The sequence below is a fragment of the Danio rerio genome, chromosome 4, assembly GCF_049306965.1.
Source record: "Danio rerio strain Tuebingen ecotype United States chromosome 4, GRCz12tu, whole genome shotgun sequence".
Classification (NCBI taxonomy): Eukaryota; Metazoa; Chordata; class Actinopteri; order Cypriniformes; family Danionidae; genus Danio; species Danio rerio.
This window is the reverse complement of record NC_133179.1, coordinates 56,427,221-56,445,689: the sequence shown is the minus strand read 5'-3', so window position 1 is coordinate 56,445,689 and position 18,469 is coordinate 56,427,221. Positions and strand designations below refer to the sequence as shown.

The 18,469-nt window shown below is 37.5% G+C and overlaps 3 protein-coding genes across 5 annotated transcripts in view; 1 reads left to right on the top strand and 2 right to left on the bottom strand.

The window, feature by feature from the left end:
- The window catches only part of LOC137491103 (uncharacterized), a 1,183,352-nt gene that overhangs the window by 904,109 nt on the left and 260,774 nt on the right, over positions 1–18,469 (bottom strand). The gene's annotated exons all lie outside the window — the stretch shown is intronic.
- The window catches only part of LOC137489733 (uncharacterized), a 281,585-nt gene that overhangs the window by 43,956 nt on the left and 219,160 nt on the right, over positions 1–18,469 (bottom strand). The gene's annotated exons all lie outside the window — the stretch shown is intronic.
- LOC108182290 (uncharacterized) lies at positions 1,411–17,908 on the top strand. The gene is made up of 2 exons (XM_017354444.4): positions 1,411–1,557; positions 11,390–17,908. Exons 1-2 carry the CDS (start codon positions 1,473–1,475, stop codon positions 12,295–12,297), a joined length of 993 nt encoding a protein of 330 aa, XP_017209933.2. The 5' UTR covers positions 1,411–1,472; the 3' UTR covers positions 12,298–17,908.

The window sequence follows — 18,469 nt, the reverse complement described above, 5'->3', positions numbered from 1 at the left end:
ATATCAAAGTACAACATTGTTCACAGTCAAATAAACAGTATTAATGTTGTTTTCAAGTCACACTTGTATGCTAATTCCGATCGAATATTCAAAGTAAAATGGTAAACAATATAGATACTTCTAAATGAACGAATGTGCGATTATAAAAAACAACTTCACCTCTAAAACACCTGAACTGGTTTTGGAGAACGGTGAACCCTATGTCACTAGCATACTATTAAATTGTGTGGTGCCTCATTTTTCCTCATTGACACCCTGTCTTTATTTGAAACTGATAACAATAACACAAACACATGATGAAAACAATAAATGCATTCCTGTTTGTTTACAGTTAGCCAACAATTGACGTTAGCAATGAAATTGATTAACATTAAATGTTGCTTACCTTCGTGTATATACGAGGCTGCGTATAGTTTAAAGCCTTTTTCCAGCTTGCTGGATGGAGCTGTTATAGTTCTGCAAATGCGATGCACATCGGTAATGTTAATCCGTGGGAGGTCCTGGAGACAGCGGGTGTAGAACATAGCCATTGCTAAACCGGAACTGAGTGAGCCCTATTGAAAAGAACGCGGAAGTAGGCGTGCAAGTAGCACATTCACCTGTACCGCATGTTTTTTCGATTGTGGGGAAAACCAGAGCACCTAGAGGAAACCCATGCGAACACTGGGAGAACATGCAAACTCCACACAGAAATGCCAACTGACCAGGGCAGAGTACTGTGTGTGTATATATATATATATATATATATATATATATATATATATATATATATATATATTGCATAAACTTTTCTAATATATTTATTTTTGTTTTATTATTAATTTAATTTGTATTTATTTACTTTTTTACGGTAAATACAAGTGTCATTACTATACGCAGTTTTTTTCCTATATTTGTGTCTGCCTATTATATCATAGAGGTAAAGTTGGTCTTATATTCGCACATTCGTTCATTTAGAAGTCTCTATATTGTTTACCATGTTACTTTGAATATTCGATCTGAATTAGCATGCAAATGTGATTTGAAAACAACATTAACACTGTTCATTTGACTGTGAACAATGTTGTACTTTGATACTCATTGAGTGCTAATATGATTTCACTATTTAGAGTTTGCAAATAATACTTTCATGAAACTATATTATTAAAGGGAAAGTCAGAATGTGCGAATATAAAACCAACTTTACCTCTATATTCCGATCGAATATTCAAAGTAACGTGGTAAACAATATCGAGACTTTTAAATGAATGAATGAATGTGTGAATATAAAACCAACTTTACCTTTATATTGTTTCTTGCTCAGAATTACCTGATTTATTTTTTTAATGACTATATAAGAAGGTATTTTATTTCTGTTCATTATTTTATTTTTTTAAACAGGACATTTTTATTGTTTTGTTCATTTAAAACAGGATAAAGTGTCCAAACACAGAAAAACTGCTGAAGCGACTGATCTTCACACTGTTATAAAGATGGCGTTTATTAAAGAGGAGAGTGAAGATTTGAAGATTGAAGAAACATTCACAGTCAAACAGGAAGATCTGCAGGAACAAACAGGTTGGTTTTCATTCTCAAAGACCAACTCAGTCATTTGATCCTCATTCAGATATATTTTTAATATTAAGAATGCTAAATAAAATCCATATTGCAGCCCTTGTAATATGATTTCGCTATTTAGAGTTTGCAAATAATACTGTTATGAAATTATATTATTAAGGGGAAAGTCCGAATGTGCGAATATAAAACCAACTTTACCTCTATGCCCTAAGTGTGCTGATAGAGGTAAAGTTGGTTTTATATTCGCACATTCGGACTTTCCCCTTAATAATATAATTTCATAAAAGTATTATTTGCAAACTCTAAATAGCAAAATCATATTAGCAGCCAATGACTATCAAAGTACAACATTGTTCAGAGTCAAATAAACTGTTAATGTTGTTTTTAAGTCATACTTGAATGCTAATTGCAATCGAATATTCAAAGTAACATGGTAAACAATACAGAGACTACTAAATAAATGAATGTGTGAATACAAAACCAACTTTACCTGTATAATGTGCTGCCTAGTTCTCCTAATCCACATAAGCTCTCATTAAAAGACAGGAATGAGTTTTTTACTTGTTCTCATTTATTTTGTCATTATTTTATATATTATTAGTCTCCATTTTTCACTACATTCTTAAGGTTATTGATTTTCTTCTACTGTTTGTAAAGAGTACTTGAGCACTGGTGCTATATAAAATAAATAAAAACAATCAATTTAAAAAGTTTAACTGAGCTGACGATATTTGAACTACAGTATTCTCATAAAAGATATCTGCTATTACAGTGATAGTGTTGGCTTAGTACTTTCCATTGGCATATGTCACGTTGATCACAATTCCCTTTTTTTATCAACTTCTTTAGGGGTTTAATCTTGTTTTTGTAGTTGTTACTAGTTCTCACAGATAGTAACTGAGTTAGAATTGCATCATTATAATAACTAATTACCAGGGCTATTGTGTTTAAACAGGGTTTCTGCAGGGTCTTAAAATGTCTTAAATTTCAAAATCTAACTTTTAGGCCTTAAAAGTCTTAAATTTACTGAAATATTGTGTTGTTGGTCTTAAATCTTTTTAAACAAGTCTTAAGTTTCCTTTGTTGATGGTTTGTTACCCAATCTGGCCAAAACCCACACGATCACCAACAATCCATCTCAATAAAACTTTCAACTTTTTATTCAAAAAGGACATTTTAACTCTGTTTATCATAATGGTAAGGACATCGACCTGGACAGATTGTTGTGCATAGATTTAGTTTATTATAGTTTTTAAAACTTTTAAAACATTTGTTCACTTGTTTTTTATTTCAAAGAAAGTTTATTTTGGAAAAAAGTGTGTGGATCCAAGTCGAGCTCTCTTGTTTTTACACAATATTTAAGATCTTTTACTAAGAAATATCTAAAATATTTTAACATTATTATTAATTTATTATTGTATCATTAAATGTATAAAATTGTAATATTTTTTGATAGGACAAATAAAAAAACTTTTTCTTCTGGGCCATTTGAAAAATTCCTTAGTCTAAAATTTCATTCATAATGGTCTTAAAAATGTCTTTAAAAGTCTTAAATTTAACTTGGTGACATCTGTAGAAACCCTGATTTAAAGTATGTCAGAAAATGTGGATGACTCTAATTTTAAATATGCTGAATGAAATGGACACTAAAATAATTAATTATTATAAAACATTGTACAGTTTTCTAAACTATATGATGTTGCTGTGGGACGATGTGAGACAAAACAAATTATAGTGGAACAGTAACTTTTAGCATTGCACTGACTACAACTGGCCAACAAACTAGTGTAAAAATGACTTTTGCTGCGTAAGAAATGGATTACAGCATGCTGATGATATGCAAACATTTGAGTGTAGAGCTCGTCAGTATTGATCATATTCTTCACGTACCAGCAGGTGCCGCCATTGTAATCTTTTTGCTTTTTAAAGAATAAATTTTTAGATCCTTAAAACCACGTTATGCTGCTGGTCTTTGATCTTGTGGGGGAAACCGGAGCACCCAGAGAAAACCCACGCCAGCTCGGGGATAACATAGAAATACAGAAATGCCAACTGACCCAGCCGAGGCTCCAACCAGCAACCTTCTTGCTGTGAGGCGACAGCACCACCTACTGTGCCTCCTCGTCGCCCGACAACACTGATTTATTTGCATATTTATTATGCGATATTCCAGTTTGGCAAATAAGTTAAATTGTCATTTTTGGATGGAAACATAGCTGTAAGGTTTGGAGCTTACACTGCGATTCTGAACAAATAGTCGGGAAACAGAAAGCAGTGGAAGGATGGCGTGTTTAAATCCATTATTTATCTGACTCCATCAAAGTTGTTATCATCATTGATAAAGAGAAAGAATCTCAAAGCTTAAAGCAGGTAAAGTTGTTTATTAAGTTGCATGTTTGAATATACAGACAGTAGAATAAAACAAACTAACATACTGTATAAAGAAATTAGCTGTAACATATGCACTGCTGAGCAAAAAAGAGAAGTGAGGGAGATGCAGAGTAAAAGCCATTCTCCCAGATCAACACTTACCGTTCCTTATTATACCCTGAGCAAAGCATTCCCAGGTGAAAAAAATATATAATTAAATGCAATTAAAATACACTTAAATACCCGCAAATAAAATTTTAGTACATTGTTGTTTTTTTTGTGTTAAATAAAAATTTGATGGTTTTACACTATAAATATACTAATTAAAAGTATGTTTACACTTCAGTAGGACTTTAGTACACTTGGCAAAAATATACTAAATACCAGTGATACTTAAATAAATTTTTAGTGTACTACAATAAAGTACACTACAGAAAAAGCATCAAAAAGTTTTATTAGTGTGTTTTTCAAAAGTGTGCTTTAAATGCTTTAAACATTAGTTGATTTTTAGTACACCGTTTACATACTAATCCTAAGTTTAAAATAAGTTAATATATAAAAAATCTGTTAGTAATGTATTGTAGTAGAAGTACATTTTCCCAAAAAAGTTGTACTTAAGTACACTTAATGTGAATGCATTATTATCACTAACACTTTAATAGATTTTGAGTGTGGTAATTTTAAGTTTATATTAAATTGACTTTATTAAAAATCTATTAGTAATGTATTGTAGTAGAAGTACATTTTCCCAAAATACTTTTAATACTATAATTTTATAGTATATAATTTAATTTTATAATTTGTATATTCTTTTAATATATTACTATTATACTTTAGATTAATCATAAATATATTTAAATGTTTAAAATTAGGGTTCAAGTGTATTTCTAGTTGTAACTAAATATATATATATTTTTAAAATACAGATTTAGTATGTTAAAAGCACATTTTAGTTCAATTTCAGGGTGTCTCAAAATAGCACAGTTGAGTACACTTAGATGGTATTAAGTTTATCTTAACATATACTTAATACTATCTTTTAGTACATTAAGTACAAAATTAGTGTGCGAAAATAGAGCACTTTTAGTACATTACTGAAAAGTGTACTAAGTATACTTAAATAAAGTGCATTTTAGTGCACTTTTTTTTTTACCTGGGTTGTCAAACATGAGTGTAAACCAACCCCAAAAACCAACTGAACATGAGAGCACAGCAGAGGAGATAAAGTGGGTGAGAAGAACATTATCATACTCTCCTCAGGCCATGACTCAACAATACTAAATATATTGTATATTGAAATACAAGCAATCAATGTCTCTGTTGATTTTAGCACTACAGCGCTTAAGTCAAACTGTCAAATGACACCAAACATGATAAAGCTATTTGCAGGAAGATCACAAGCAGAAGAATTGTGTATGGTGAAAAGCACATGGTCACTGTAAGCAAATGGCAGAGATTTGTATTGGAGCTGTGATCAACTCTGCCAAGCCAGTAGGACCCATCCCATGTTTGGAATGTCTCAGTAGTCCTTGATTAGCATTAAAGGAATATATAATTGAAGAATATATAATATTTTCTCATCCTACATAGCTATTGCCTTCATTTCAGTCACACAAAAAACAAAGTCACGTACGAGAATGGCTTGTTCTTCTTTAATTAATAACTAGCTTAAATTCGCAGACCTTCGACAGGGACATGTACTGTAACTAGATTAATGGGATTGTTACTCTTCTAAAAACTATGTTTTAGTACTGCTTGCATTCTTATTATTCAACTATTTTTATTGATTTTTCCAAAGTCTTCAATTTTTCCACAACACACATATTGAACAACAAATTAACATGGTACATAGCTACAGACATACTCACACCCCATAAATAAAAATAAATTAATTAATAAAAATAGATAAAATAAATTAGAAAACTAGGGATAAACTCTCACCATGGATATAATAACCTTTGAGCGTTCAATGTAGGAGAGGAAAGGCTGCTCAAAAATTTTTTGTAGAGTCTCGGATGATGTACTTAAGGTGCTCGAGTTTAGCATGTAATAACAATTCTAATATCCAATGTTTGTGGGATGGTGGGTTTGTTTTTTCCATCTTAGGAGAATCAGGCTTCTGGCCAATAAAGAAGAAAAGGCAATTATCATGATTACATATAGATGAAAATGATCTAAAAATATTTACTCAAAATTTATGTAATCTAGGGCATCGCCAGAACATCAGATCTGCTGGCTCCAAACCACATCTGGGGCAAGATGAATCTGACCCTGGATACATTTTTGCCAGCTTGCTCCTAGATAGGTGAAGCCTATAAAGCACCTTAAACTGTAGAAGACCATGTCTAATACATACAGGGGATGAGTGTACCAGTTCTATGGCATATTGCCAAACTGTATCTGCTATTTCTAGTACCAGTCCGTCTTCCCATTTTAGCTTTATACAATTTAGGCAAGGGGAGGCAGTTCTTTAGACCACTTCATATAACATGGACATCATACCCCTTTGATATGAGTCCATATTTACCAATTTATCTATCCAGCATGCTTATGGTTGGTTTTGTGAAGAAGACAAGTGTTTTTTAACGAAACTATGGACTTAAAAGTACCTTAAAGAGCCCATATTATACACGAAATAGGGTCATATCTTGGTTGTAAGGGTCTCCAACAACAGTCTAATATGCATGCAAGGTCAAAAAACACTTTCATGGTCTTATAATCTGCATTTATTTTCACCTAATTATCCCAGCGACTCCTGTATGAATCGTCCAGTGATTCATTTGTTCTCAAACCCCTCTTTAGCGTGAAGCTAATCTGCGCTGATTGGACCAATGACAGCCTGTTGCGATTGGTCGACTGCCTTCAGTGAGAGAGTGAAATGCCCAACAGCTAATCAGCAATATAAAAGTAATCACAGTTCATACACGTTCGATAGTGTAGGCGTGGATTTTAGCTGCCAGTGGGTCAATGTAAATACAGACGGTGGACTTGAAAATTCCGACGACTAACTATTTTATTGTGCAAAAACAGTTGAGGAGATCTTCTAGCTTGTCTCACTGCTCTTTTCACAGACACACACACAAACACATATTGCCCTCGTCCTAACACACACACACACAAACACTTAACCCTGCTCCGGACGACAACGCGCGCGCACACAAACAGACACACACACACACAAACACTTAACCCTGGTCCGGACGACAACGTACACACACACACCTCCGGATGACAGCGCGCGTACACGCACACACACAAACACTACCCTCCTCCACGGACCTCATTAAACAAAGCAGCATGCGTCACGTTTTTAACGTTACTTTGCACCCAATATGAGAATAAAGCGAGTTAACCTCATACAGTACACGCGGTTACAAGTGACAAATTACAACTAAATACATTTGCAAGCTAGAGTAAACGAGGCAACTTTAATCGCCTGTACTTGCACTTGAGAAATGGAGGAAGAAACCCATCCTGACATGTCCAGCAGTAAGTTACTCTTTACTGATCCTTACTTTAACAAACGCCGATGAAGTATTCTTTGTAGCATGTAGTTTCCAGAAGTTTCCAACTGCTTGGCTATAATGCTGAGGTTTCATCTTTGGGTAGAGACTCAATAATATCCATCTGCAGTGTGACTCCAATCGACCGGCATGTTTGCGTGTGTGTGTGTGTCTGGGTTTCTGTGTTAGAGGGCGGGGCCACAGGTTTCAAATCTCCCGGGTTTGCGCGTGCATGTAAATAACAGAGATAAAAGTCTATGGCTTGGGTGGCTGGAGTCACTGATAATTCACTTGACTTTCCTCATGCATCGCCTGGTGTAGATGTCGTGGTGGGAGGGAAGCTCACCTCCTACTACGCGTCCAGCAGTTCACACAATCCTATTTAGGCCTTTGCGATTGCTGCTGGTGCTATTTACATACCAGGTGGTGATACAGCCACACAGGATGCTCCCCACAGTGCAGGTGTAGAATGAGCGGAGGATGTGAGTGCTGACTCTCTTCACTGGTGTCCCGTTGATGGTGATGGGGGTGTGTTCTCTATTCTCTTTCCTGAAATCCACCACCAGCTCCTTGGTTTTGCTAATGTTGAGTGAGAGGTGGTTTTCCTCACACCACTGCGTCAGAGTGTGCACCTTCTCTCTGTTGGCCGTCTCATTATTATCTGTGATTAGGCCCACCTCTGTTGTGTCATCAGCAAATTTAACAATGACATTGGAGATGTGTTTGGCTGTACAGTCATGTGTGTACAGGGAGTAGAGGAGTGGACTGAGAACACAGCCCTGTGGATCACCAGTGTTGAGGATCAGTGTGGATAAGGATATGTTGTTCATTCTGACCACCTGGCGTCTGTTTGACAGGAAGTCCAGGATCTAGATGCACATAGAGCTGTGTAGACCCAGAGCTTGGTGCTTCACCACTAGTTTGGCAGGCACTGTAGTGTTGAATACTGAGCTGTAGTCCACAAACAGCATTCTCACATATGTGCTTTTATTTTCCAGGTGAGACAGAGCAGTGTGCAAAGTGAAAGCAATTGCATCATCAGTGGAGCGATTATTCCTGTAAGCAAATTGCAGAGGGTCAGTGTGAGCGGGCGGTACAGAGCAGATGAGCTTTTTAATCAGCTTGTCAAAGCACTTGCTGAAGATGGGTGTCAAAGCAACTGGACGCCAGTCATTTAAGCATGTGGTTTTAGATTATGTCGGTATGGGCACAATAGTAGCTGTCTTAAAGCATGTGCGAACCACAGGCCGAGAGAGCGAGAGGTTAACGATGTCCGTGAAAACCCCCGCTAGCTGGTGTGCGCATGCTTTAAGTACACGTCCAGGGATGCCATCTGGGCCGTAGCTTTCCGAATGCTCTTGTGACGCAAATATCTCGTTACGTCCGCTACAGAAACAGAGTGTGCTGGCGGTTTCGATATCGGCCGCGGGAGCGCACAGTGTGTGGGTGCTGTCCTGGGCTTTAAAGCAGGTGTACAACGAGTTGAGCTCGTCCAGGAGAGACGCAGAAATGTTGACAGTGGCGGGTTTGCTACTTTTAAAGTCTGTGATGTAATTAAGTCCCTGCCACATACTTCTCCCCTCTACCTTGTACCTCTGTATTGATGTTTTGCTGTTTTGATAGTTTACCTGATGTTGTAGTTTGCTTGTTTTTGTTCCTCAGCATTTCTGGATTTATAGGCGGAGGTTCACACTGATAGGGCTGTTCGAACTTCGCCATTAATCCATGGTTTTGGGTTGGGGTAGTTACGGACAGTTTTTGTTGGGACCATGTCTTCTATACACTTTCTGATGAAGCATGTAACAGTGTCTTGAGTAAACTTTAGGTCGTACTCACACTAGGTACAGTTGCCTCAAACTGGGCCAAACCACGCTTGTCCCCCCTCCCGTCTCCCCCGACGGCCCGCACTCACACCACAAATGGGCCTCGGCACGCTTACGTCATCGCTGCTGCGCTGTTCAGTGAAAAGCGCTTTCACTCAATCAGCAGCACAGTGGAGATTTCTCTAGTTATATCGTTTCAGTCGTTTGATATGCAGTGACATTCATTATATATTTCACCAAACAGTCCTTAGGGATGCATTTACACGCAGTCAGATATTTTGCCAAACAGATCCGCCACTTTTGGCGCTTATAAACAATCATAAAGCCCTCGTGCTGCAGGAATGAGGAGGTTTGCTGAAGGCACGCAACTGTTGTGCAGTGAGATGTCTGCGTCTTTAATAAATTACGGCAGTTTGCGTTCACTGAACAGTAAGAATGATTAATAAATCCATATGAAACAATCCCTTAAAGTCACGTCTCTCTTTCAGTTTCGGGCTTTGGCACGTTTTGCACTCACACAACAAATGTACCGGCCAAGTGAACCGCGCTCAGGCCCTTCTCTTCCAACCGGGCTAGGGCCAGCCAAGTGAACCGTGCTTGAGCCCGATTCAGCTAAGGGTCTTCTCAACGATCCGGGAAACTCACACTTCTCAAACGATCCGGGAAACGGGCCTGGGCACGGTACGGATGGCATAGTGTGAGTAGGCCCTTAATGTCGTCATCAGAAGCTGTCCGTAACATCTCCCAGTCCACAAGATCAAAACATTCTTGAAGTATAGAATCCGATTGGTCCGTCCAGCATTGAAACGTCTTGAGGGTGGGTGGTTCCCGTTTCAGTTTCTGCCTGTAAACAGGCAAGAGCAGAACAGAAGAGTCATCTGATTTGCCAAACGGTGGGCGGGGGAGGGATTTGTTGGCGTCCCGGAACAGAGAATAGCAGTGGTCCAAAATACGGTCACCACGCATGTTTGTGGTGATATGGTGATAGTATTTTGGAGCGATTGTCCAGAGATTGGCATTGTTAAAGTCCCCTGTAACAATAAACGCTGCCTCTGGGTGTGTGGTTTCCTGCTCGCTTATGCTCCCATTCAGTTTCCCAAGCGCCTGCTCTGTGTTGGCTTGAGGGTGGATGTAGACAGCTGTAATTATAACAGCTGTGAACTCTCTTGGTGGCCAGTGTGGTCGGCACCAAAGCATAAGGTATTCCAGATCAGGAGAACAAAAAAATCTAACTGGATGTATGTTTCTCAACCATAAGTTGTTAATAAATAAAAAAAAAAACACCTCCTTCTTTGCTTTCCCCTGTCAGTTCTTTCATTCTATCCACAGTTTCTTATCCATAGTATTCTATCCATAGTATTCCCTGTCTGCTAAACAAATTTTAGAGAAACATTTTGTTGTAATTATGAATATATACAAATAAAAATAGGCCATTGTTACGACCCCCTCGTTCAAGTGCAACATAAAAGAGCTCAGACAACAAAAAAATTATATATGCAACTTATTTATTATATACAACTAATAAAGCAACAAATCAAGAAACAAACAAATGTCTAGGGGAAAATGAAGAAAATAACTGACTTTAACTACACATAAATAATGCCAAACAAAACCATAAGGTTGCCAAAATAAAGAGATGGTCTTGATGCGAGGACGGCCAGTAGCCACACTATCCTACAGAAGCTAGCTCACTCTCGCATTTATATGCTTTGAACCAATTGGGGAGCAACCATGGCACCTAATCAGGATCTTCCACATCCAAAGTAGAATACTGGGGTCGTCACACCATTTACACCTTTCGAATCTGTGTCTTATCAATGTGACCAAAATTTCTTTTATGATGTATTATGTAAGAAACTCTAAAAACTGGACTGACACCGTTTCAATTTATTATAAGTTCTATGTTAAGCGGCTTTGACAGTTTACATTGTAAAAGCATTAGATAAATAAAGATGAATTGAATAGAATCTGCTTAAACGTGTACACGTTAATGGACCAAACACAATATGATCTGATTTATTTCACATTTAATGTGCATCAGAAATACAATGTGTGTAGACAATGTTTCCAGTGTCTTTTCACTTTTCAGCTTTTGATGAGAGTTTTTAAGACTTAATGAAAACTTTTTTTTTTCAGACCTAACTGAAGAGAGTGAGGGGAGTAAAGAGGAGGAACACCATGTTAAAATTGAGGACAAAACTCATTTACAGACTGATGGTATTTTGAAAAGGAGAGACAAGAATCGTTTCACCTGCACTCAGTGTGGGAAGAGTTTTGGAGGAAATGGCAATCTTAAGATTCACATGATAATCCACACCGGAAAGAAACCATTCACATGCACTCAGTGTGGGAAGAGTTTCAGCCAATCGTCTCACCTTAATGACCACATGATGATCCACACGGGAGAGAAACCATTCACATGCACTCAGTGTGGGAAGAGTTTCATCCGGTTATCATTGCTTAATCAACACATGATGATTCACACTGGAGAGAAACCATTCACATGCACTCAGTGTGGGAAGAGTTTCAGGCAATCATCATACCTTAATGAACACATGATGATCCACACCGGAGAGAAACCATTCACATGCACTCAGTGTTGGAAGAGTTTCAGCCGCTCATCAGACCTTAATCTACACATGAGGATCCACACTGGAGAGAAACCATTCACATGCACTCAATGTGGGAAGAGTTTCAGCTGCTCATCCCTTAATAAACACATGAGGATCCACACTGGAGAGAAACCATTCACATGCACTCAGTGTGGGAAGAGTTTCAGCTGCTCATCATACCTTAATCAACACATGAGGATCCACACTGGAGAGAAACCATTCACATGCACTAAGTGTGGGAAGAGTTTCAACTGCTCATCACACCTTAATCGACACATGAGGAACCACACTGGAGAGAAGCTATTCACTTGCACTCAGTGTGGGAAGAGTTTCAGACAACCATCACTCCTTTATCTACACATGATAAGCCACAACGGAGAGAAACCCACAGCTTCGGTGTGGGATGAGTTTCAGCAACTCCTCAGACCTTAATAAACACATGATGACCACCACTGTAGATAAACCACTCACATGCACTCTGTGTGGGAAAAGTATCAACCAATCAGTAAACCCTAATGAACACATTAAGATCCACTCTGGTGTGAAAGAGTATTTGTGCTTTGAGTGTGAGAAGACTTTTATTACAGCTCTAAAATTAAAACTGCACCAGACGTTTCACACTGGACAGTAGTGATGGGAAGTTCGTATCATTTTACTTACTCGGATCTTTGAGTCTCATTCATCAAGATGACAGAATCTTTTTTCGGAGTCACGTGACTGTATTGGCGGAGTAGCAGCTCAACATTTGGTCTCCGCAGCTCAGTGGTATATTTTTAGTATATAAAATAAGATATATAACGGCATATACTTTTAGACCTTGTGAATGGACATACGATCATGCCCACTACCCAGAAGAAGTTGAATCTGTCGGCAAAAACCTCTAAATCGACGGAGATTAAATCGCCTCAGGAGGACAGTCAATCAACGATCATGGCGGACCAGGTGTAGTTGTTGCTGAGCCGAGCTGAGACACACAGCTTGGTAGAAAGAATATCAACAGAGGTGCTTAAAGGTGTCAAAAGCTCGTTTGAAAAGAAAATCGACCCTGTTCTTAAGAAACTTGAGGAATGTTCCTCAAAAATTGGGACTTTGGACACGCAAATTACTGAGGTAGAATGCCGCGTATCAGACTCCGAGGATGCGATGACCACCTATGGTGCGAAACTTACTGATCTCGCGGAAAAACTGGCGTCCGCGCTGGAAAAAATAGACAATCTGGAGAAAAGAAACAGAAGATGCAATGTGCTGGTCGTCGGTCTTCCAGAGGGATGCGAGGGCAGTAATCCGATCTCTTTTTTCAAATCCTGGTTACCAGAGCTGCTACAGGTCAGTTTCAAAGGTGAGCATGTTAAACTGGATCGATGCCACCGCGCCCTCACTCGCCGCCCACCGCCTGGCCAGCGACAACTTTCAGGATAAATTTCGGATCATGCAAGCGGCGAGACAAACGTGCGCGCTGTCCTACAACGGTGCTTCAATTATGATATTCGAGGACTTTTCTGTGGCGGTGATGAGGAAAAGGCAGGAATTCTACCATGTTAAACAGCAGCTTAAAGAGAAGGGAATTGTCTTTGCCATGTTGTATCCAGCAGTTCTCAGGGTCAAGGTGAACGGTCAGGAGAGGTCTTTCAAGGACCCAAAGGATGTCACAGCATTTCTGGCGTCTGCCCCACTACAGAGCGGCTCACCTGACCGCACTGCTACTGACTGAGCATCCTTTTCCCATCCCAGTAGGGTTTTAGAGGGTTTAGCTGTTGAGATCGGACATTTCGTTTGAGGTCTACATTTTATTATAACAATTTATTATTGAAAATTTAGTATGGTTTCTTTAATACTGACAGATCCATATGTGATTACTTTTTCATTGCCATTTATGTCGCAATATTTGACTGAGCTGCAGTCCGGAAGTTTTTCTGTTACCTAAAGGTAGCTTATCGAAGCCTTAGAAAGGTTTTTTTATTTATTTATTTTTTTTGCTTGTTTTTCGTGTGCTGGTCCTGCACCTTCTCTATAACTAGAGGGAAGCTAGCTGACGGCCAAAATGGGCGTAACAGACCAAAGTCCTTTTCGTTTCGTTAATAGCTCTTTTTTGTTCCAATTTTTTTGATGTACATAGTTTTTACTTGATTCTTCTAAAATTGTGCAAAGAACGATTTTACCCCTGCGTTTTTTTTTCTTGTTTTTTTCTTCTTCTTTTTTTCCCTGCGTTTTCTCTCATTTTGTGGCTCCTTTTGTAATTTATTTTTTGACACATCATGTCTAGTAACTCCAACGTTAAAAATTTGTAGTTGGAATGTGAGAGGGATACACAATCCTATTAAGAGAAAGAAAATTCTTAGCTTTCTAAAGAAAGAACAGGTCCATATAGCCCTATTACAAGAAACCTATTTATCGTCTGCTGAGCACGCTAAGTTAAAACATGACTGGGTCGGACAGGTGTTTAGCTCTTCTTTTACTACCAAAAGCAGAGGTGTTGCCATCCTAATTAATAAATGTTTACCCTTACTTGAAGTTAAAACGGTCTCAGACAAATCAGGAAGATATATTATGTTAAGAGGCTCTCTTTATGGGCAAGACATTTCAGTTTTAAATATATATTTTCCACCTATTCAGACCACAGATTTTATTTCTAAGGTTTTTTCAAAATTTGCGGATTGGCTTTGTGACAACACAGTTATAGCAGGTGATTTTAATTGTTTTTTCTCCTCAGTAGTAGATAAATGTCCTTCAACACAAAATCATGGTCAGATGTCGAATAGAGCCAAAGCTGTTTTGGATACCTGCAAAGAACTTGATCTGGTTGATACTTGGAGGGTGTTACACCCTAATGATAAGGAGTTTACATATTATTCAGCCGTTCATAAAACCAGTAGTAGAATTGACTTGATCTTCACCCCCAAAATTTCTTTTAGTAAAGTTAAGTATTGTAATATTGGGGATATTTTGATATCTGATCATGCACCTGTCTGTATAGGCATAAATTTCAGTAACTTGACACTCCCTAAACAATGGAGGTATAATTCATACCTAAATTTTGACCCTAATTTTGAAGGTTTTTTAACAGAACAGATGAACCACTTTTTTGTAGAAAACAAAACTCCGGGTGTTTCCCCAGGGTTACTTTGGGATACAACAAAAGCATATGCTCGAGGTTTAATTATATCATATTCAGCTGGGCTTAGGAAAAAAAGTAGAAGAGAACAGAGAAACTTAGAGCTCAAACTACATGATCTACAGGCCAGATATAATTTGTCTCCCTCAGATGAACTAAGATGTGACATACAAAAACCAAAAACTGCATTGAAAGCGATACTTACGAAAAAGGCGGAGAAATCAATGTTCTTTGTAAAGCAAAGAATGTACGAATTTGCTAATAAACCTAATCGCTATTTGGCTAATCTTTTGCGGGTTAGGACATCTACTCAAAATATACTTTGTATTAAAGATTTGAATGGTTCTTTGAATTATAATAATAAGGAAATTAATAATAGTTTTAGAATTTTTTTTAGCAATTGTACACATCTCAATTTAATTATAGTGCGGAAATTAATATGGAAGCTTTTTTTACAAACCTATCTCTTCCTCAAATTTCAGATGACCAGAGAAAGATATTAGACGCTCCATTAACTCTCAGTGAATTTTAGAATAGTATTCAATCTCTCCCTAATAACAAGGCACCAGGTCCTGATGGTCTCAGTGCAGAGTTTTATAAAAAGTTTGTCAGTATTTTATCTGGTCCATTACATGAGATGATTCTTCACTCATTTGAAAACGGGGTCCTTCCCCCTTCAATGATGGAAGCTAATATTTCCTTGGTACAAAAAAAGGTAACCAGCTGATGAATGCTCCTCTTATAGGCCCATATCTGTTTTAAATATAGATTCTAAGCTTTTTGTCAAAGTACTGGCTTCTTGATTGGAGTCAATACTACCTTCTATTATTAATAACGATCAGACAGGATTTATACGGGGTAGATTCTCATCACATAATATAAGAAGGCTTTTTAACGTTATTAAACATTGTTCTTTGTATAGCCCAGACTCACTGGTTATATCACTTGATGCAGAAAAGGCTTTCGATCGGTTGGAATGGCCATACCTTTTTTTTGCGCTTAAAAAATTTGGGTTAGGGGCTGACTATATTAATTGGATCCGTATATTATACAATTTTCCTCTTTCTGCTGTAATTACTAATAGTCTTAGAACTAGTAACTTTAATATTGAAAGAGGTACAAGACAAGGATGCCCGTTGAGCCCTTTACTTTTTGCCCTAGCAATGGAACCCTTAGCGGTAAAAAATAAGACAGGATACAAACAACCAAGGTATTTCTTTAAAGGATCAACAGCATAAAATTTCGTTATATGCTGATGATGTTTTGATTTACTTAGAGTCCCCTAAGAAATCTATACCTAATTTGATGACACTAATTAATGATTATGGATCTTTCTCTGGTTACAAAATAAATTTTTCTAAGAGCGAAGCCATGCCTCTTAATAATTCGCATAGATTAAATCCTAGTATATCGCATCCATTTCGGTGGTCCCCCGGGGGCTTTTATTACTTGGGCATAAAAGTTTCCTCTCAGATATCAGACTTATATAGTCTAAACTTCATTCCCCTTTTACAATCGGTAATACAAAATTTGGATAGGTGGTGTGCCCTACCATTATCCTAACTGGGTCGTATTCATCTCATTAAAATGAATGTTCTTCCACGCTTTCTCTACTTATTTCAAATGCTCCCTATTAAAATTACTAAAAAAGTTATAGCCCAGTTGAATAGTGCTATAATTTCACTTATTTGGGCTAAAAAAAGACCAAGACTACGATATAATGTCCTTATTCTCCCCATTAAATCAGGTGGTTTAGCTGCCCCATCCTTTTTATATTATTATCTGGCTGCTTAGTCTAGGTTTCTTTTAGGATGGCTTATAGACGACCCAGAATCTACTTGGATTGGACCTGAAGCTGCATCCCTGGACAGGATTCCCCTACGTAATTTGCTTTATATCTCAACTGCTAAAGCTTCTGCTTTGATCAAAGGTAATATTATTTTAAAGAATTTGTTAGACATATGGTGACAAATTAGAAAACGTTAAGGTTATGAGAATTGTTTCTCACTATCAACCCCTCTCCATGGAAATCCAGATTTCCCACCAGGCCTTAGAGCTGGGCTGGAAGATTGGAGTGATAAGGGCATTAAAGTGGTGGGTGATATTATTCAGGATGGTACGATTCTCACATTCCAACAGATTAAGGATAAGTTTAGTATTCCTAATGTGGACTTTTTTAAGTATCTACAGGTTTGAAACTTTATTTTGACAAAATATAGAGATTACCCTGGAGGATTTGGTATTTCCCCAGTTGAATCACTTTTTGCCATTGAGAAGCAGGTCAAATGCATTACACGGCGTGTCTATGTAACCGGTTCTGCGTTGTGTTTTCTTATTTTTATGAAGAAATAACCAGTCGGACATCTGCAGTTGTGACGGCTCTTTACTCACTGAGAATAAACCAAAAGCACAGCTTTTACAGTGTGTCTTCGCCCTTACAGCTTTTCTCTCCCATGCGCAGTCAGTGCAGAAAGATGACAGATGGAGAGATAGAACAAAACTCCAAACAATATTAACAAAGTGACAACCCAGCTAGAAATTTTACGTTCCCTGAACGTTAAGAACGTTCTGAGAATGTCACAATGTTGAGTTCTTTAAAGTTTTGGAGGACGTTATTTGGGGACCTTTACAGAACATTCAGAACGTTCTCAGAATGTTTAGGGGACCAAACCTTATTGGAAAATTTGACATTCTCACAACGTTCTCATAACCTGCTTGTTGGTGTTAAGGGCGTTGTCTAGTAACGTTCCCAGAAAGACAAGATGTGGAATTCTTTAAAGGTGTGAGGGACGTTATTTTGCGGACCTTCACAGAATGTTATTTTCTTGTCCTGAATGTTAGAGACAGAAAGAGCTCAATCAATAAAATGTTACTAAAATTGGCTTTATTGGCAGAAAACATAAAGCATTTGTCAAACAATTTAATTTTTAATATGCTGTGTCTGTGTGTTTGTGTGCGTGTCTTAGTCACGTTCTCTATCGTCCAGTTGTCTTTCTGCTGCCTGACACAAAGCATAAATAACAATATTTACAAATAAGTTCACTTACTTTGTATTTATTTATTTTTTTTTACTTTCAGGTGTACACAGTGGTGCTTGAGTCTTATAAAATAATTCAAAATTAATATATTTTGAATTTTAAAAAATGTATAAATCTCCATATCTACATTCCACTTATCTATTATTGAAGAACTGCCACTCAAATATCTTTTGATAAGGAAACGGCGTTACACACTCCACTGAAGACATCCATAAGCCTACATAGTTATTTTCGTTTGCGAAGCGCAAAAATTTGTTTCCAAACTACTTCTAAATTCAATTCTAATTTCCAGCAAGTGAATAAATAAGCAATAATATAGAAGTGTGGTCAGAAAACTGAGTTGTTTTTTCACAAGGGGTTTTAATTCGTTTTTGACAGTACAGTGGATATTTTAGGCTATATACTACACTACCTCCTATTAAACATTGACAAAAAATATTGTCATTAAAAGCTA

What these genes read in the sequence shown, in the direction of transcription:
- LOC108182290 (XM_017354444.4), top strand. Translation starts at nt 1,473, where the DNA reads ATGGCGTTTATTAAAGAGGAGAGTGAAGATTTGAAGATTGAAGAAACA. An exon ending in AGATCTGCAGGAACAAACAG is followed by an intron (nt 1,558 to 11,389) that starts GTTGGTTTTCAT and finishes TTTTTTTTTCAG; the next exon opens with ACCTAACTGAAGAGAGTGAG.